The following is a 20,944-nucleotide window of genomic DNA, read 5'->3' as shown; positions in this document are numbered from 1 at the left end:
TGAAATAAGCTAGCCAGAGAAAGACAAATACCACATTATTTTACTCATATGTGTAATTTAGGAAACAAAACAAATGAGCGAAGGGGGAAAAAAAAGAGAAAGACAAACCAAGAAACAGATTCTTAACTATAGTAAACACACTGATGGTTACTAGAGGGTAGATGGGTGGGGGATGGATGAAATAGGTGAAGGGGATTAATAGTACACATATCTTCATAAACACTAAATAATGTATGAAATTGTTGAATCAGTGTGTTGTACTCCTGAAACTAATATAACATTGTATGTTAACTATGCTGGAATTAAGATAGAAAACTTAATAGAAGAATTTGCATTATTAAAGAAATGGCTGTCAACATTTTCTAAGTATTCATATTTTAAGAGCCTGTTATTTATAAAGCATAAGATCTTATGTAAATTTTGAAAAATATTATTTCAAATGATAAATACTCTCCAAAATGTATTTGTATATCAACAGAATCAGGGTTTTTTTTTTTTTTTTTTTCCTTATTGTCTTGTCTTTTTTTAAGGTGAAAATGCCTCACATTGTGCTCTTTTCTTTAGATTTATTGTAGGGAAGGAAGAAATTCCCACACATTCTTATTCACCAGAAGCAGCATATGCAAAAGTGGAACAAAAGACAGAGAAACATGAAGAAAAGCCAAGAAGAATGAATATAATTGCTCTAATCAGGAAACTTGTGGATTCAGTGTAAGTTTTTTATCTTAATATTTAACGTTGTCACTGTTTTATATGATGTTTTATATATATATATATATATATATATATTTTTTTTTTTTTACATCAGAAACAGTGCATAGAGGTGTATTAAAGACAGAGAATGGGCAAGTCAATGTTAATCTATTATTTTTGTCTGGGCTATAGACCATCTCTGCCTTTAAAATAGATTTGTATGAATATGTAATAATTTTCTATGTCAAACCTAGGCACAGTTGCAGGTGGCTAGAATGGGGAACTTTAGGAAACAGGTTGCTAATCAAATATGCCTGTGTGGAAAGGAGAAAGAAAACTTCTGGGACATATTCAAGAAGATACAGGAATAATGAGTAAGCTTTACATTTAAGAGTAAGAGTAGAAACATTTGTCTTTTTTAAGAGTAGAAATTTTCAGGGCTTTGGAAATGGAATAAAACATCTTTATTTGTATATTATACAAAAAAGTCTGAATTTCTTATAAATAATATTTTTATTGAGTATAGATATTTTAAGAACATTAATGATTTAAAATTAGAACATCAGTTAATAAAAATAATCTTGGTAATGATATTTTAGAGAGTGTTGAGTGAATAGCCAATATATAAAGTTAGGGATCAGTTATGGGAAGATGAGTCTTAGACTCTCATTTCACCCCTGCTGGCTTTGTGACTTTGGGCAAGTGATTTAACCACCTTGGATTCTGAAGGTCCTATATATAGAGAGAATCACACACACACACACACACACACATTTATATACACACCCAGAGACACACACACACACACACCACCTCTTCTTTATCCATTCATCGATGGACGGTTGGACTGCTTCCATAATTTGGCTGTTGTAAATAACATTGCAGTCAACATGGAGGTGCATATATCCCTTTGAATTAGTGTTTTATAATTTTCGGGTAAATACCCACTAGTGTGATTACTAATAAACTTCTTAAGTTCGAAAATAGTTATGGATCACCTGAGTGGAGAAAAGAGGCAGAGAATCCCTGTTCGTGGAAATCATATCACCAAGAATCAGGGGGGAATGCAGAGAATGTATTATGTGGGTGAATGATGCCTTGGGTATCAGAACTAAACAGGTCATGCATGGCAGAACTTGTCCAACTGGCCACAGTGAGTCCACTGCTGTGAAGGCAGATGCAGGGTAATACATCAGCAGAGCAGATAAGACAGGAAATGGGTAGTCTAGGATTTGAGAAATTTTAATAACAGACTAAGGGAAGATTAAATGACAGTATAGCTGATACCAGTACTTGACTTCACTAGCAAAGATAGTCTAACGATTTCTGTGTAGTTCCAGTAGCACTGGCTGAGGAATGTCTTTGAAGAGGACACTTAGAAGTATGAAGAGTGATGGTTTACATACGGCCACCCTTCTCTGATTTACCTCTTTGAGGCCCCAGCTTTAACCACTCAACTTCACATGGCCAGATATGCCCCATCATTGATGACATAAGTAGAAACTACTGCTGTCACCCTGTCTGTGAAAGGCTGCCTGTATACTCCAGCTGTGCTGAAGAATTGGATTTCCGAAAGGGTTTTGCTAATCAGTGTGCAAATGCAATTATAGAGATTTGGAGCCAGAATATCACTCTATGACTTATTATTACAAATGAGAAAGTTAATCTGTTCCAGCCATGAAGATAATTAATGAACTGCAGTCCGCAAGAGTTATAAAGACAACTCATTTTGGAACATGAATGCTTCAAAGAGAAAGGGGGAGAGCTAGACCCATTTAGATATTTTACTTACTTTTTTATGCCTTAAGTGAATCTGTAGTCCTGGAGTCAACATACGAAATAATTAAAAATCCGTATGTCTTGAACAGTAGTCCCCCCGGCAGAATCATTTACTAAACACTAGAGGACCAAGTGGTTTGCATTTCAAACACAAATAACCTACTTTTGAATTCCCACATGATCTATTACTATATTTATTTTAAAAACTAAATTTTGAATTTTAATACTATATCATGTTTCTTTTCCAGATGTTTTCTCTCAAATATAATTAAGTATAAATTCCTGTAACCTGAGCACTTTCTCATTATGATTGTTGCTCAAGTACTGACTTCATGGATGATTTATGTACTTTATATTCTACAGTAAGCAACTTAAAGCTTCTAGAAGATTTGGCAGAGTATAGAGATAATATATACATATTTTTCATATTTAGTCACAAATATTTACCAGTGCTTTTTTCTGTTCCACATTTAAGTATTTTGACTGCAGTCATATATTTTATGCCCTGTGTCAAATGGTGAACTAAAAAGAAAACAAATGTTATTTTTGCTTTTTTATGTCCCAAAAAATCAAAAGGTTCACATATTTAGAAACAAGTAGGTAATGTTTTCTCCTTTTTTGGTTAGAGAACTTTAAGCACATCTACATACAAGCGCATCATTTATTATTTTTGTTTTATTTCAGATGTAAGCACGGACCAAGGCATAGATGTTGCAAACACTATGAAGATAATTGCATCTCTTATTGTATTAAAGTAAGTATATAAAAGTATCACTATTAGCTCTGGGGATATGTATAAAAATAATTTTTTTAAAATTTTATTTATTTGAGAGAGAGAGAGAGAAAGCACAAGGGGGAGAGGGGCAAAAGAGAGGGAAAGTAGACTCCCCACTGAGTGCAGAGCCAGATGCTGGGCTCAATCTCAGGACCTGAGATCATGACCTTAGTCAAAGTCAGACATCCACCAGCTGAGCTACCAGGTACCCCATATAGAATCTTTTTAATTAAAACATGGTTTCAAAGTAGATGGAAAAATGGACAATAATTGGTATCATTCTTTGCATTTGACTTGAAGAATAAGAAATTTGTGAAAAATAGGTGACAATTTATCTTTTAGTATTCATTTACCAGATCCTTGGTTAAATAATTTTAAAATTCGCTTATTTCAAGATTAGTGTAAAACTTTCAAAGTGGAAGAGAAGGTTAAAGAACAGCAAAGAAAGACAGAAAAATAGTTACTAAAATTTCCACTTCATACCATATTTTCATTAGAATACATTTTGGGGGCACCTGAGTAGCTCAGTGGTTGGGCACCTGCCTTCAGCTCAGGTTGTGATCCTGGAATTCTGGGATCGAGTTCCACATTGGGCTCCCTGCAGGAGGCCTGCTTCTCCCTCGCCTGTGTCTCTGCCTCTCTCTCTCTGTCTCTCATGAATAAATACATAAAATCTTTAAAAAAAAAAAAAAAAAGAATACATTCTAGAACAAGGCCGCTGGAGTATACTGTGTATGAGTGAATCAGCAGTACCACACATATGCTGTGCATAATCTGGTATGGTGGCATTTGGTGTTGGACTTGCAAAGCTGTCACATTTTTTAAGGCATGGAGATAACTGGAGCATGTCCACAGTTGCTCTACAGTAAGGAAGTCAGCTCTGCCCGCTGGCATAAATTCCTCACTCCCTAATATGTTAGTGTGCCAGTGTGTCTCTCCTCGCCCTTCCCCATCCTGTGCCTGTCATCCCCCATCCTCCATCACCACCCAGTCTGGGAAGGAAGTTATTTTCGTTGCAGATAGTCTGCCACAAGTGTGGCCACCTGCTACAAGTTCTTTAACAACCCTGATCTTCAAGAAATTTATGTTCTTTCTCATCATACCTAGTTCCCACTCAGTTGATACCGAGCAGTTGCATAGCACCCCAAAAGACTGCCTTCCGGCACCCACTCTGGAAGGGAGGGATTGTATCACATTAGTGCTTAAGAGTGTGAATGCCTGTGGTCTGATGTTGCTGCTGGCATGTGCCCAAGCCAACACTACCCTTAGGGTCCCTGAAGATATGACTGGAGGTTAAATCGGTAGAGGATTTTTTCAGTTGTGTGGTGATGCACTCCTCCCAAGTCTGATTTCCTGCCCCACTTGAATGTCGGGCGTGGAGGTGGGGGAAGCAGTGTTGCTGGCAGCCTCAGGCTGTGCCAGCTCCCAGACAGGAGTTGATTTCCTCCAACTGGACATAATTCTAATTTAAGGGGTAACTTCAAGGAGGGAGCTAGGAAAAATACTCTGGTTAAGTCAGAGGTATTTGAGAAAGTTTGGGAAGAGGGGAAGTGATATTAAAAAAATATATCTATGTGAGAAAGTTGGGAGGGAATTACCGAGGAAGGAAGACATTGTTTCAAATGTGTACCAGTCCTATATACCTGGCAATTTATCTATAAATTGGAATATTGTCCATGAATGTAAAATTATTTGGAGACCTGGAAGTGAAGAATTTACACTACAAATAGAGTAAAATATTTTTGCCAGCGCACCTCATTATTCTATCAGCTCAGTTATACCATAGTTAAATCATATCCCTGAGTAAATATTCATGTGAATTAGCCTTCTCCTCAACTCAGTATGCTCCATTCATACATTTTGTTGGTTCCTCATAACTGCCAGTCTCTGTTTTGTTTTTGTGCTTTCTGTCGAAGCAATCTGAAATGCTTCCCTCGTGCTAGCTCCTTCTCTTTTCTGTTTAAATGTCACATCCTCTGTAACCTTACCTTACCATCCAATTTAATACAGGCTGCCTGTTAATTTCCCTCCTAGAGTCATAATCATTTCCTGCACAACACTCAATGTAACCTGTAATTATTTTATTTATTAATTTATTTGCTCTTTCTCTAATGAGCATGAAGCTCCATGAAGGCAAGAACATTGTGTCCTCTCCACCACTCTCTCCCCAGTTGGCACATAAGAGGCCTTCAGTGCATATTTTCTGAATACATGAAAGGGTGAATGGATGGAAGGATGAATAGATCTCCTGAAAATAGCATGGAGAGATTGAACATGAGTGTGATCCTTGAATCCTTAGCTGAATATTGTTAAGATTATTAATGGCAAGATAAACTGTGAACACTTCATACATTAAACATATACTAGGCACTTTCAGTTAAGAAAATGCATGGTAATTTATGATACTTGGTCAGACAATTTAATTTTCATGTTTTAGCCAAGTATTAGATAGTTTCAGGTAAATTAACAAATGTTTCTTCGTAGTAATTCAGGTTTTTTTCTAATAAAGAAGGCTGCTATCTGGAAGATACAAACCTGACCTTTGGAACTTAGCAGGAATGTAGACATTTTTCCATCCCAGTAGTGGTGAGAGAGGAGGAGGATGGGAGACCAGTATTATAGTGTATTGGTTGAATCACATAAAATACTGTTCTTTTATATAACATTTCCTTTTATGCTAATTGGAATTTTTCAGTCTCTCAGTATGAAGTGACGTTTAAATTTCATTGCCTTAAGTACTGAAATGAAATTGATCAATACTTGTCTTCCTTTCTGTTCCCTTTTGCACTATAAATAGTTGCAGATAATACAAAAGTATGTTGGCAGCAAATATGACTTTGTAGTGGATTTGTTTTTTCAAGTTTTGTTTAGTATACCTTAAGGCTACCATTTCTTAGAGATGTTTTAGCCTGGCACAGTTGAGCATAGAAATAAAAACCTAGGTATAATGATTTTTTTTTTTTTTTAACCGGGAGAATTATTTTAACCCATTTAAAAAGTTGATACCAAAGGTCTAAAAATAAAATTATTTTCTTCTGTCAAAAGGATTCCTACTTATTAAGAAGAGTTCTCTGTTAAAATTTCCAAGCAATAATTGGTTTTATTAACTGTTTTTTTGGAATTTCAGCGCTTTTGTTCCCAAAATTCAGTTGCAGTTTAGGAATTATAAATCCTATTTTAACAATATTAACAAGATGTCAAGAACTGAAATTTTGATGCATAGACAAGCTTGGCTAGTGCTTGTGAGACTTTCAAAGTTTTGGAAATCAAAGAAAGTATAGTCACTGAAAAAATTTACCCTTATTTTAAGGCAATTGTTTTAAAATTGAGGTCTTTAAGACTTAATGCTGAAAATACTTTGATATATACTTGTGTGATTTATTTACTTATTTATTTTGAGTTCTGTTTGGATTCTGCTATAGTAAAATTCATATCTATTGAACTTAGAAATTTATATGTAAATTAAAATCTATCCCAATGTTTTCTAGGGTTTCATCAGAATGTTCAGTGTGGGATATTTGATCCAGTGTTGTCTCCGAATTCCCTCTGCTTTCAGGCATCTGTTTACACAGCCATCCCGGCTATTTTCTCTCTTCTACAATAAAGAAAACTTCCAGCTTGGAGCTTTTCTGGGCTCTTTTGTTAGTATATACAAGGTAAGGCTTTCAGAAGAGGAAAGAAAAATGGGAAATAAATAACATGGCTCCTATCAGAATGAGATATGGCCTTTACCCATCTGTCTTTTTTTTTCTTTCTATTGTATTCATAAATATCTCAACATCTCCAAATACACACAGTATATTGGGAATTGAGGAAAAGAGAAAGGAAAAGAGAAATTTCTTCTTTTAAAAATGTTACTTAATGGCCTTGAAAATGTAGACATATTTGCATTTATACATAATACTAAAAATTCTCAAAGACTTACTTTTTTTTGGTCAATAATGAAGATACTGAAAAAATACGAACTTTTTACTATTTCCAACAGCAAAAGTGGTATTAATATATATGGTCTATTTGTATTTCTTAATCATACTTACTGTCTGGTTATTAGTTTAAACATATTTCAGACGCTTCCAGCTGATATCAGCACTCGGATAGAACCAGTGAAGATTTCCTTTTGTAACTTATATAAGCAATGACTTAGTATCCCTCTTAGACCTACTCAGTATTCTTACTGCATTCTCTCAAAAAACTGTAGTGAACATTCTTCTACCCCTGTCTGCATGTTCCTACACATGTATAAGCTTACACCTAAACACATATGTAGGGATCATCCATGAAATAGTACTCTGAAATTTTAAGTAGTGATGTTTGTGTAATGGGAAACACTCAAATATAAATCATATTACTGACATTTTATTAACTATCAGAAATTTACTTTCTAAATCTAAATGTAGATTCCAGATGGTAAAATGTGTTAATTAAGGGTAATTGTACACACACACACACACACACACACACACACAGACATATACACTTTGTTCTTAAACTAAAAAAAAAAATTAATACTGGGAAACTTGATTTTTGGAGTCAATTTGGATAAGATGGTTATGTATCATTTTATGTAAAAGTTTACTTATAAAAGGTAGATATGGGGGAAGTATTTTGAAATGGGCAGGAGAATAGAAGCAACAAATGATAAACTATAGTTAATTACTTGTTATGAAATATTAGTAATATTGAAAGTATTTTCAATGTTTGACTAGGAAACATTACTAATGTTTTTGAACACATAAGAGCTAATAGGACAGAACTTTGGCAATTATATGTTTATATTCATATTCTTTTTTGTTTCTCATGTCATAGAGTTTGTATTTATTCTTAACGTAAATTCTTGAGTGTTACATGTTGATTATCTTCAACATTTTTATCCCAGGTTGGTTATTCTCCACCATCTAGCATATCTCAGAGCATGTTTTTATTTGTATGCTTTAATTTCTGTTACTATTTAATTGTTCAGTTAATACAAACTAGTGGCATTAAACTACAGAAAAATACAACTAGGTCAGAAAATGTCTTATAAAAAATAATAATACAATGTATTCCAAAGCCACATGCAATTTAAAATTGTCAGTGCTGTTAGCATATTTTTGAGAATGTAATTGAGAAAAGGACAGGGAAACAATCCATATTTCTTCTGTGTCTTCTTAGCGAACTTTTTTCATTTTGTAATGTTCCTCTTTATTCCTGGTAATATTCTTGCTCCAGAGTCTGCAGTGCCTGATATTAATATAGCTAGTCCAGTTTTCTTTTGATTATATTTGATATATAGTCTTTCTATTCTTTTGCTTTAATCTTTCCATGTCTTCAGTTTATTTATTTTTTTAATTTTTTTCCCATGTCTTCAGTTTAAAGGTTGATTTCTTTTAGATACATGTAGTTGGTTCTTCCTTTTTATCTAGTTGGATAATCTCTATTAATTGGTATGTTTAGACTATTTACATTTAATATACTTTTTGTTATGGTTTAGTTTAAATCTCTCTTCTTGCTAGTTTTGTATTTACTTTTGTATTCACTTTTTTTTCCTTTTTCTATCTCCTAGATTTTTTTATTTTTTATATTTTATTTTTATTAATTTTTAATTTGTTTTGTATTCTTTCTTCACTATTGGCTTACTATTTATACCTCTTTTTAAATTTAGTGAATGCCTTAGCATTTAGAGTAAACATTTAAAATTCATTAGTTTTTTTCAAATATTATACCACCTCATGCATAGTGTAAGAATCTTACAACACTGTACTTCAGATTCCTCCTTCTCATCCTTTGTGGTATATACATTTATCTTTTCATGTGTTGTAAACCCGACAATACATTGTTACCATTTTTGTTTTAGACCAGGAATCAGAAAATGTTTTCTGTAAAGGACTAGGTGATAACTGTTTTAAGCTTTGTGGACAGTATGGTTGGTCTCTGTCACAACTGCTCAGCTCTGTGGTTGTAGTGTGAAAGCAACCATAGGCAATATATAAATAAAGGAACTATATTCTAGTAAAACTTTATTATACTTTAATTAGAATATGATATGATTTTTACATGTCACAGAATCTTATTCTTTTATTTATTTCATCCATCGAGAAGTATCAAAATATTCTTAGCTCATGAACCATATAAAAACAGGTGCCAGGGCAGATTTGGCTAGTGGGCCATAATTTTCTGACACTGCTTTAGACAGTTAATTTATTTTTATTGAAATAAACAACATTAAAAATGTCTTCTAAATTTATCTTCATTTTGGAGCTCCTCATTTCTTTTTACAGATCTAAACTGGCATTACATTCATTCTGCCTGCAGAACTACCTTTTAACATTTTTGGTAATGTAGGTCTGTAAGGTGATGAATCTTCTCAGTGTTTATCCACCAGAGAAAGCCTTTATTTCATCTTCATATTGAAAAATATCTTCTCTGAGCTATAGAATTCTTTTCTCCTTGTTAAAGTGGGAGTGACTACATTGAAGCAAAGTAGAATTTATGCTTTCATTATGAAAAACCATGACAATAAAAATATTATGTATAATTTCTTAGTAGAGTCTGTCCAGAACTCTGAATAACTTTATAGCAGGTTATTGTTGATAATTTTTCCAATCATATATTTAGTTTGATTTAGAGAAGATTACCAGTTTGCCTCCACAGTCAGCTAGTGACTCACTCATTATAGATGTTACATGCATCTTGTCTAGAAATGAAACAACTGAAGTCATTGCATTTTCTTCTTGATATAGGGTACTAGTTGCTTCCTACGCTGGGTCAGAAACCTGGATGATGAACTGCATGCTATTATAGCTGGTAAAGCAATGATAAATTAAAATTATTATTATTGGATGATGAACTGCATGCTCTTATAGCTGGTAAAGCAATGATAAATTAAAATTATTATTATTGTATCAATCAGTAGTAGGAATGATGCAGAAATAGTTTCCAAATTCATCTGATTTCTGTGTAACTCTCTTTCTCTGTAATAGAATCCCTATTGAGGCACTAGTCCAAATATCTTATATTTCCGAAGTTTAACTTACCAAGGCATTCTTGTCACCTGGTGTTTTGAATTGGCAGTATAATGACTTGGTTATCTGCCCTGCAACAGGCCAGAAATCCTAGGACTGAGTCATAAAAGAACATAAAACATAAAAAATTTCATGACTAATAGAAGTGCTGTTCTGTTTCTTAAAGTATTCTGTTTTTGCTATTGGCACATGACATGTAGTTTAATAAAACATATTTTTATTTTTTAGAAACTTAAATAATTTCGTGAAAAATAAGACATAAAATTAATGTCTGCAATTTTTACAAGTTGCAGCATACATGCTACTTGTTAAATTGACATGTTAGTTAAATTGACAATTTTCAGATATTTATTAGTAATACACCTGCTTATAGTACTCCAGGCCTCCCCCTACCTTGGTCTTCCATTTATAGAACGAAGGTACTGCTTTGGAGAGAATTGTGATGATAGCACTAAAAGTAATTTGATCTGTTAGAAGAATAGATTGATAAATATTTCCACTTAAAATCAGAAATGATATCAATAGCCTTTAAAAATTCTTTTTGAAGATCATTTTATTTGTCAAGACTACTGTTGTTTTTAAAGTTAAATTTAGAATGTGAAGTTTCTTGTAATATGTATATCAGAACTATGTGTTCCTAACTCTGAAGGTCAATTTCTTAATTTAAAAATATATGATACCCACAAATCTACCCCATTTTAATGTGGTCAAGTCTATTACTGTCCTTAATTTGTATAACAAAGGAGTGCTACAGATCAATTCTGTCTTACTTAAGTGAATTGACATTTCTGAGTGACTTAACTAACAAATACTTTGAGATTTGATCAGTTTTGCTTTGTTTGTTATTTCAGGGTTTTTGGCAGGAGTATCAATGATGTTTTATAAAAGTACAACAATTTCCATGTATTTAGCTTCCAAATTGGTGGAGGTAAGCAAACATTTTTGTGCAAGTAAGCTTCTAAATGGATATAGAGCTTTTCTAGCTGGTTTCATAGCGAATTTATATCCCAATTACAAGAGCAAGTCAATCCTATAAAAGTATTTACAAAGTCACTTCTTCTGTTTCTTCTTTTTTAACATGTGTTTTTTTCAAATATACACAAGTGTAGAAAGGATAAAGTAACTAACCCTCATGTACCCATCATACAGCTTCAACAGTTAACAGCATTTGATCAATCTCATTCCATCTGTACTGTCCCAACCCCACAAGTACTAAATTACTGTGAAGCAAATCCCAGACATCATATCACTTCTTCCAACTCAGAATAGAGACTCCTTAAAGAATAAGGCTACAGGATAGAGACTCCTTAAAAACAAATAGATCAGTGGTAATACCAAAGTATAATCAAAATAGTATCTTCATACATTTAAAAACCTAGTAATTCTTTAATAATTAATATATATCCAATTAGAGCTTATATTCTCACTGTTTGTCTCACAGATGTCTTTTTGCAATCTTTTTGTTTTAATTGGGATCCAAAGTCTCTTAGTTTTTAATAGCAACTCTCCTCCCCTCCACCCACCCCCACCGCCCCCATCTTTTTTTTTTTTTTTCCCTTGCCATTTATTTGTTGAAGATCTAGGTTATTAGTTCTGTGGAATTCCCACTTCCGGATTTTGCTGATTGTAGCTTCACTGGTGGTGTTAACATGTTTCTTTAACCCACATATCTCCTGTAAACTGTTAATTAGATTTAAAGGCTTAAGCAGTTCAGGTTCAATTTTTAGAAGGTAGAAGAGGACAGAAATAGCTCACATTTACTATGTGTATGAATTCCCATTGCATCACATTGGGAAGCACAGAAATGTCTAGTTGTCTCCCTTTTCAAGATGATAAGATTGGTCAGTGGGCTCAGTGTTAATAGAGCTAACGTAGGCTCCCTATTAGGCTTCCACCTAATTGTTTTAGCAGCCATTTAATAATCATGGTAATAATCATTTACTATTACATTGAGAATTGCAAAATGGTCATAATCTGTTATTGTTTCTTCTTAGTAGTTATTAGTGAGAATTCTTTTAAAAAGAACTTTCCATCTTCAACTGTTACTCTGAAATAGTTTACTCACAAAGTGATAATAATATGCTTGATTACTTCCCTTTATTTACTGGTGTTCAGAATGAATTAATCTCTAGCATTCTGCAGAATTGACCTCTGAGTCCTTATTTTCAAGTGGCATTATGAAGACCTGATTTTTAACATATTTGATTTGTTTCCACCAGTCATTGCAGTCCTTGCCCTATCTTTGACCATGACAGCCTCTTCCAGTTGACTCCTGTTTCTAAAGATTTATTTATTTATTCATTGTTATGATAGACATAGAGAGAGAGAGAGGCAGAGACATAGGCAGAGGGAGAAGCAGGCTCCATGCTGGGAGCCCGACGCGGGACTTGATCCCGGGACTCCAGGATCACGCCCTGGGCCAAAGGCAGGCGCTAAACCACTGAGCCACCCAGGGATCCCCTTGACTTCTGTTTCTTTTTTACATAATGCCTGTATCTCTGATAGCTTTCTTGCTTTGTGATAAAACATGTTCCAGGCTCATCTTAGACAATTCCTGCCCCAGCCAGAGAGTCAGCCTTTTATCCAATGGCCGCTAGTTTCTTTTGGTGGGAAATGGTATTTAGAGACTTCAATTTGGATACTAGAAGTTTCTTGCTCCTCAGCTAGCCAAGGTTTCTTGGCTTTATCATTCTTTCTAGAAAATCCTTTTTCCCTCCTTTTTTTAGAGAGAGAGAAAATAACGAGCACATTGATATTTCCAATTCAAAGTTAAGATTACAGATTTTTATTTGATTTTCTTAAAAATTTTATCTCATTGAGGGATGCCTGGGTGGCTCAGTGGTTGAGCGTCTGCCTTCAGCTCAGGATGTGACAGGGTCCTAGGATTGAGTCCCACATTGGGCCCCTCATGGGGAGCCTACTTCTTCCTCTGCCTATGTCTCTGCCTTTCTCTGTGTGTCTCTCATGAATAAATAAATACAATCTTTAAACACATATACACACACAAAAGAAAAAAAAAGAAAATATCCTTTAGCTAGCAAAAATATATTCTTTGACACAGGGGAAATCTAGTATTGGGATCTAGTTTGTAAAAGATGTGTTTTATAGCTGCTTCCCTAATTGGTTAGAGTTTTTTAAGCCAAGCAATGGTATAGCTGTTCTCTTTTATCAACAAGCCATATTTGATCTTGGCAAAACAAACTGTATATAAAGTGTGCTGATGAGAATTTTTTTTTTCAATTCAGGAAATTACAAATTTAAGCTTACCGTGTCCTTTGTGGAATTAGTGACTGTGGTGTAATGGACATTTTCCTCTGATTGAAGTTAATTTTTTATTAAAATGCTGCATTACTATAATAACATTAAATATAAAAGCTGACTAGACCACTTTTTTTCTTGGGGAAAATTATATCCAAGATCCAAGATATATTTATTGAATATCTATTATGTTCCCATTACTGTACTAGGTGCTGGCAGGCCTATTGAAGTATAGGATATGGTTCCTCTTTTCAGTAACTTAGAATCTGGTTCAGTATGTAAGCTTTATTATGAGAAATTAGGAACACAGTTATTCCATATATCCAGAGATACCTGTTTCACATGTTTCTATGATGCCATTGTACCACCTCAGAATTTCATTTTTGTCAGCATGAATACAGTACAGTATACCTATATCTTGTAATATACTGTATGGTATTTTCAAAATTACTAGTTCTACTTTAGCTTTCCCATGTTTCAGAGAAACCATTGCCACGAATTATTCCATGTTCTATCCTTATAAATTGGCTGGTTCTTCCCCATTATGTATCATGTGCTTTCACCCAGCATGTTACCCCTATTTTTTCTCTCTTATGCCTCTTAGGAGGTTTACAAGTGTACTAACTGTTTGTTACCAGTTCAGGATGAGATAAGTACAGAAATTGACAGCAAGCATTTGGAAACTTCTTCTTCTTCTTCTTTTTTTTAAAGATTTTATTTATTCATAGAGACAGAGAGAGAGGGACAGAGACACAGGCAGAGGGAGAAGCAGGCTCCATGAAGGGAGCCCAATGTGGGACTCAATCCCGGGTCTCCAGGATCACACCCCAGGCTGTAGGCGGCGCTAAACCGCTGCTCCACCGGGACTGCCCGCATTTGGAAACTTCTGTCGCATCTTGACAGAGTAATTTGTCTTTTGAATATGAGTGAAATTTTGGTTCAATTTGGGGTTTTTAAAATTTATTTTTCTAGTAATTTATTTTTATTGTATTATGAAAGCATCAAGATGTGACAGCTGGAAATTTTTTTAAAAAAGTGTTTCTTCACTGCAAGTGATTTGAGAGGCACTACTCAAATATAGTCATTTCTGAAATTCTCTTTGGTCCTTTGTGCTAGACAGAGTAGTCTGCTTCCTCCTCAGGTGAGGCCAAAAAAAAATACATACACATATATAGTTACACATCTAAGTACATTGGTTATTTCTGTTATATACAAACTTAGATGTTACTGTATTCAGTTTTCAACCTCTAGCTCTTATCATAGTGCCCAGGATGTAGCTAACACCATTAAATGTTGAATGAATGAATGAGTGAGTGAGTGAATAGATCTAACAAGGAGGGAGGGAGGATCTAAGCATTATACAAAAAGCATTGAAGAATAAATGACATAAAAGAAGTAGCAGTAAAAAGTGACCAAATTTCACAGGAAAGTATTATTACTGGCATCTTGGGTTTTGGGTGAAGAAAACTGGGAAGGAATGGGCTGACACTTAACTCTGTCATGGAAGATATGACCTGTAATTTGAGCTCTGAAAGGATAATTAGTATTTGGAAGGTAGAAAAAATAGTTGTAGATAGGGAGTGAGTATACTGCTCCATTGTATTGTTAATGCTCTTTAACGTTGTGTGTGTGCATTTGTTTTTTTTTAAATAAATCTTAGATTATGTTTGTTTTTCACTTCAGACAATGTATTTCAAAGGCATTGAAGCAGGAAAGGTTCCCTATTTTCCCCATGCAGATACTATCATCTATTCCATCTCTACAGCAATTTGCTTCCAGGCAGTAAGTATTGCTTTTTGAAATGAAATATAGAATTATTTCTATTTCTGTACATTAAACAAATGGGAGGAAATAAAGGCTTGGGAACATTTCGACTGGTTATATTTTACTTTTTTATTTTAATTTTTTTTTTAACTTGAAACTTGCAAGTTTCAAATCATTAAACATGTTAACTTAGTAGGCCAGGTCATGTTTTCTGAAGACAATAATTTTTATGTTTAAATAGAGTGAAATTTATAGGCAAACTATTACTTTAGTACCTTGGCTACAATGCCCAGTTTAATTATACTTCTAGAAGAAGGAAAATACCATGAGCATAAGTAGGAATAATTGCATTTCCCCAGTATTACTCAGGCAGTGAGGATAGGGGTAGAATCTAGTGTATTAGAAGCATTGTTCAGTTTCTCTAAATTCTATAATCATCATTATTGATGTTAATAGTTTTAGGGCTGTTGCAAAATGTGGGGGACCACTTTTATTTGCACTTTGTCCAAGGAATGCTGCCAGGTTTATAAATTCATTATCACTTGTGAAGTGCCAGCTTATCTAATGAGTATTCAGTAAATGCTTTCCTAATATTAATGACTGTTACCTCCATTATTATTTCATAAGCAGTATTCTTATTTGAGGGCATATTTACAAAGATTCTTGATAGTTAATCAACTTAAATACATATTTTTGTATCATCATCACTATTGTTTTTAAAATGCAATGAACAATAAAAATAAGAGATAGAAATGCTCTATTGCCTATTACAATTCACCATATTTCCCATTGACTAAAAGAAGTCTTAAATTGAATGCTCTAACCATAGGCTGTCATGGAAGTTCAGACCTTGCGGCCGTCTTACTGGAAGTTCCTTTTAAGGCTCACCAAGGGCAAGTAAGTGACTGAGACTTTGTACCTGACCATACAAAATGAACAGTTGCCACAAAAAAATTTTTGAATCTTTTCGTCTTTTTGAGAGAATATTCTTTCAGTGGTAAAGCAGGCATCTTACATATAAAGCAAATATCACAAACTTAACAATAATAAAGTGGGCATTCTTTTAGTGAACATTGTTTTGACTTTTCTTTTCCTTATATTATTTTCGATATTTTAAATGTTGTAGGAAAATGCTGTGTTGATTTGAAAGCTGTTCATTAGTTGCTACATAACACACTTAAGTCTCACTAAAGTCTTTGATCTCTTCTTTTTGATTAAAAATACTAAGCAGATTCATTAGAAATCATGCCTCAATAATTGAATGATTTCCATTTGGGGAAAAATAATTCTATTCTTTTGCTTGCTATTATAAGCATAGTTTCCTCTGCCTTTATTATTCTGTTCTTTATTGTTTTTGCTAGCATTTTCTGATCTTAATCTAATTCTTTGAGAGGCAGCTTGACCTCCTAGAAAGACTGTGGACTTTGGAGTCAGACAGTCTTAGACTTGACCCTGGCTCTGATACCTCTGGCTGTGTCACTGGTGGAAAAGCCGTTTACCCTCATGAGCCTGTTTCTCTCTACTAGAAACAGTAAAAGGTTCTTTATATGGTTGTGGGAAAATCGAGATGTTTATAATAGCACTTAGCACCTAGGAAGCACTTAGTAAGTTGCAGCTGTTATTAATATTATTGTCATTCATAGTTTTAATAGCAAACACTTGTATAGTGCTTACTGTGTCCCAGATATGGATTTAAGATACAAACACACACACATACAATACATGTGCACATGCTTATCTGTAAAATAGCTCTATGAGATAAGTACTATTAATATCCTGGTTCTCTATGTGAGTCAACAGAGGTGCACAGGGAGGTGAGATAGCTTGCTAGAGTCACAGAGCTAGCCAGTGAAGGAGCTGTGGGGTGGGTAGGAGCCAGGCAGGCTGGCTTTAGCATTCTTCCTCTGAGCCATGATTTCTGTGTGTCCTTTATGTTATTATTAGTTAATCATTTATTTCTTTGTTATTTTGTTTTTTGCCCGCTAATGGGCTTAACCAGTTGATTATTTTGGAAGGAACTTTACTTTGGAAAGGCACTGGAAGTTACATTTATTGTTCTTGGAGTAGTGATGATGGCCCAGGGCTCAGAACTAAATTCATTCTCCTCCCCAAAAGGAATGAATGGGATCAGGCATAGAGACACAGGTTCATCCTGCACATTAGCTAAATATGTGTCTCTAAAATTTTTTTTATTTAAGTTAGGTGATGGATAAAATGAGGGTATGCTTTTACTTTGTTATGTCTGTTAGAAATTTGAAAACCTATATGCTGTTTTCCCTTTAATCATTAAATACTTGCACATTTGGATGTGTTTTCTGTAAATCATGAGACAGCAAAATGTCAATTATGAAAGAAATTACATTTTTAATACCTTTGCCTCATTGGTAAATGCTAAGCTCAATCATTTGTTTATTTTGTTTCCTACAATTTCATTGATCAGAAAAATTACGATGAACCTGTTTTTCTATTTGACACAATCTAGTGGGAAGAACTTGTGAGGGGTTTGAAATAACAATGGTGGTCTCCAGGGGTCTCAGGTCTGGAGATTATTATCCCTTTAAAGAAAATATGAGACAGTGAATGAATCTTGAGATAAAGGAATCAGGGTGACTTTTGAATCTGCCATTGAGTCTTTTGTCATGCCAATCTTTTCTATTTTCCCATTCCATGAAAGACATGTCAAGTGAATCATCTTATTTTTTAAACTTCATTAAATACTTGTTCACTGTGTTCTCTGTTTTGCAGATTTGCTGTCATGAACCGAAAAGTCCTTGATGTTTTTGGTACTGGTGCATCTAAACACTTTAAGGATTTTATCCCTAGGTTGGATCCAAGATATACGACTGTAACACCAGAGTTGCCCATCGAGTTTTCTTGAAGATGACTGTAATTTATTAATGTGATCTAATGTTTCATTATTTTATCCTGAAGAGTTAATTATGTTGAATCACAAAGAAGGAGTCTTGAGCTTGAACTTCAGTGTTATTTCAATGAGAGATGCTCTTTTTTTGTTTGTTTTTCTTACCAATCAGAAGTACAGAAGCTTTTTAGGAAGGTGTTGCTTAATAATTAAGGGCCCTTCCATAGCCAGAATCTGATTCTGGGTTGCTGTAGTGGTTGTTGACATGATGCTATATTATTGATTAAGTTATGTCCACAAGCAATCTTAAATAATCTATGTAGAAATGTAGTAACAAATGAGATTATACTTAAAATCACTTTAAAAGATGTTTTCATTAGTTCATTCCAATATAATTCTTGGTTAAAACTAAGAATATTTCTACGTTTTAGGATACAAAGGATCACGGGTACATGGATTTGGTCTGTATTCTTTTTTAACTTTTGAATTGGTAACTATAGTAGTAAAATGAATGGATATGAAGTAATTCTTCACAGACAATGCTGCTTTAGTATAAAGCAATTTATTAAAGAAAGTGGTCATTCTTACTTCAGGGATGCAAAGACGGGTCTTATGCTGTTTGAATAAATGCCGTGGTATCCATGTCTTCTTCCACTTATACCTTCGTCTCTCTTCATGATCAGTTGAGCTGTTTGGCAGCCCAGAGAACCTATGTACTAATGGCAGGTTAGGAGTAAATGAGAATTGACATATCTGATACATTTGAAATGTATGTTTTAATGTTTTACAAAGCAGTACACTTGAATATTTAAAAGCAAATGAAGTTGCTTTTAAACCTCTTGTGGGTTTATGATGTTTGTTTTCATTTATAAGAACTGAATTCTTCATAGCTAAGTTTATCTGCCATTACAGAATTAGAAGGGATCAAAAGTAGTTTTGGCAAGTTTGTCATTTTGTTCCCTTGGAACTATTCCACCTATAAAATGGATATTTTACGACTACAAACAATATAAAAATCCTGTAGTTGTTAAAAAGTCCATTTCATCACTAATGGGATGCCAGGTTCTCTAGCCTCTTTTCAAAAACTTATTGTCACCATGTTTATTCCTGTTGGAATAAAGAAGTGACAGAAATGTAGTCACTGTTGAGTATGAGTTAGTTCAGGACAGCTGTGATTGAAATATGATTTCTCTTTAAAGTTTTTCAGGGAAAAGTTATACTTTTCTAAGTTAATAAAATGCTTAATTGGTTATGTCTACAGTTAATGTAAAATATAGGGATGATGGTATATTTTTTTAATATCATTTTGTTGCTGAAAAGTTTTGGGCCATTGTAAATTAATTATACAGTAGAACTTGTGTTTCAACAAGGATTATAACCCAGGCTTTAAAAACGCTTAATCCTTCATATTCAATTTCATCAAGCCCTGAATATTTCTGTTTACATGTAATCCTATCCTTGGTTGTTAATGGCAAATTGAAAGCCAACAAAAAGACAGACTCTGGTACCATGGTAACAGAGAGAGCCACTTTAATTAGGTCAAAATTTTTCATTGTGATTAATTTTTTAGAATTGACTTGTCTATTAGACAATAGACATCATTTTGGTTTCGGACTTCAAAATCTGCTAATAAATTAAGTTTTAAGTTTTTATTCACTGGAATCAAAATGATGATTGGTACTGTGTTTACTTTTAAAAATGAAGTATTATAACAGTGAAGAAAGCACTGCTTCCTGCACCTCATTTTCTTTATTTAGAAATTATGTTTATAATATTTTTCCTGTCTGCTTAAAAGAAAAACATTTTAATTAATAAGTTACTGTTTTCATTAACATTAAAAAGGCTATTATGTTGAAGGACAAATCGTACTGAAATTTCATGAGATTGTTTAGTAAAATTTTACTGTTGAAAGGTACATTTCTATGATTTACTTTTTATTCCAACTGTAGTCATTTTTTAAAATATAAAATGTAAAATGAAATAACCAGCATGAAGCAGAGCACAGTAATGAGCGTATAGCTTGAGTGAATAGTTAACTAATTTGCTGTGGTGAAAGAGAAGTCCGATTTGACTTCACTGAGGCAGCCTGAGAAGTATAGCTATTTGAGAAAACAAAGAAACTGTGTTCCTAACGACAATCAAAATGAATCTTTCTATACCTCTAATCAATCAGGTATCTACTGACAACTTGACACCATAAATAAAGTCAAATAGATGTCCTTTCCAAAACATGTTTTTTAGTCCATTTATACACTGAGGACATCCCATCGATGGTAAGTTTCCACCAGAACTGACTGCAAAAAAACATGGACATGCCTCTTAGCTTTCCCCACATCTTCATGTAGTCTGGAAGTGCATTGGGATGCAGGTAGTATTATCGTGGGTTCATTACTATTTCCTGTGGGAATAAAATCCTAGAGTTAGTGCCAACCAAGTACAAGCTGAGGTTGTAAGAGAACACATTGTCTCAAATCCATTAGATTCTTACCAGTTTTTCATCAGCTACATTTAATCCATTTTATTGCTTATGTCTGAAATAAAACCTGTGGTTGGGTTATGTTATATTTGTTTCACAAATCCTGTGGTCACTTCTGTGACTTTTTTCTTGACCTTTGGACATGGTTGTCATGTGGTTGATATCTGGTTTATTTTTTGCCTTTATTTGTAGCTTAGTTTGCTGTTAATTAATTTAGAATAGTATCTTTTTAATCTTTGCTCTCAGATTTTACAATTTATTTTTTTCCTATAATGAACATGTCCTCTATGATGAAACCTGGATTAGTTGGTTGTCACAGTAATTTTTGTTGAGCTTGT

The 20,944-nt window shown here is 33.9% G+C and overlaps 1 protein-coding gene across 4 annotated transcripts in view; it reads left to right on the top strand.

Annotated features, from left to right (window-relative positions):
• The window catches only part of TMEM135 (transmembrane protein 135), a 286,961-nt gene extending 266,602 nt beyond the window's left edge, over positions 1-20,359 (top strand). For all 4 annotated transcript variants that reach the window (XM_038568356.1, XM_038568357.1, XM_038568358.1 and 1 more), the window contains 8 exons: positions 565-711; positions 3,157-3,226; positions 6,736-6,903; positions 9,967-10,030; positions 11,100-11,176; positions 15,190-15,288; positions 16,100-16,167; positions 18,016-20,359. In XM_038568356.1, coding sequence (XP_038424284.1) covers positions 565-711; positions 3,157-3,226; positions 6,736-6,903; positions 9,967-10,030; positions 11,100-11,176; positions 15,190-15,288; positions 16,100-16,167; positions 18,016-18,148 — 826 coding nt within the window. In that variant the 3' untranslated portion in view covers positions 18,149-20,359. The remainder of the gene's footprint in view (positions 1-564; positions 712-3,156; positions 3,227-6,735; positions 6,904-9,966; positions 10,031-11,099; positions 11,177-15,189; positions 15,289-16,099; positions 16,168-18,015) is intronic.
• Positions 20,360-20,944: the final 585 nt, after the last annotated feature.

This window comes from Canis lupus, chromosome 21 (genome assembly GCF_011100685.1).
Source record: "Canis lupus familiaris isolate Mischka breed German Shepherd chromosome 21, alternate assembly UU_Cfam_GSD_1.0, whole genome shotgun sequence".
In the NCBI taxonomy this organism is placed as follows: Eukaryota; Metazoa; Chordata; class Mammalia; order Carnivora; family Canidae; genus Canis; species Canis lupus.
Note: the sequence above shows the minus strand (reverse complement) of the source record. Positions and strands in the feature narration are given on the sequence as shown.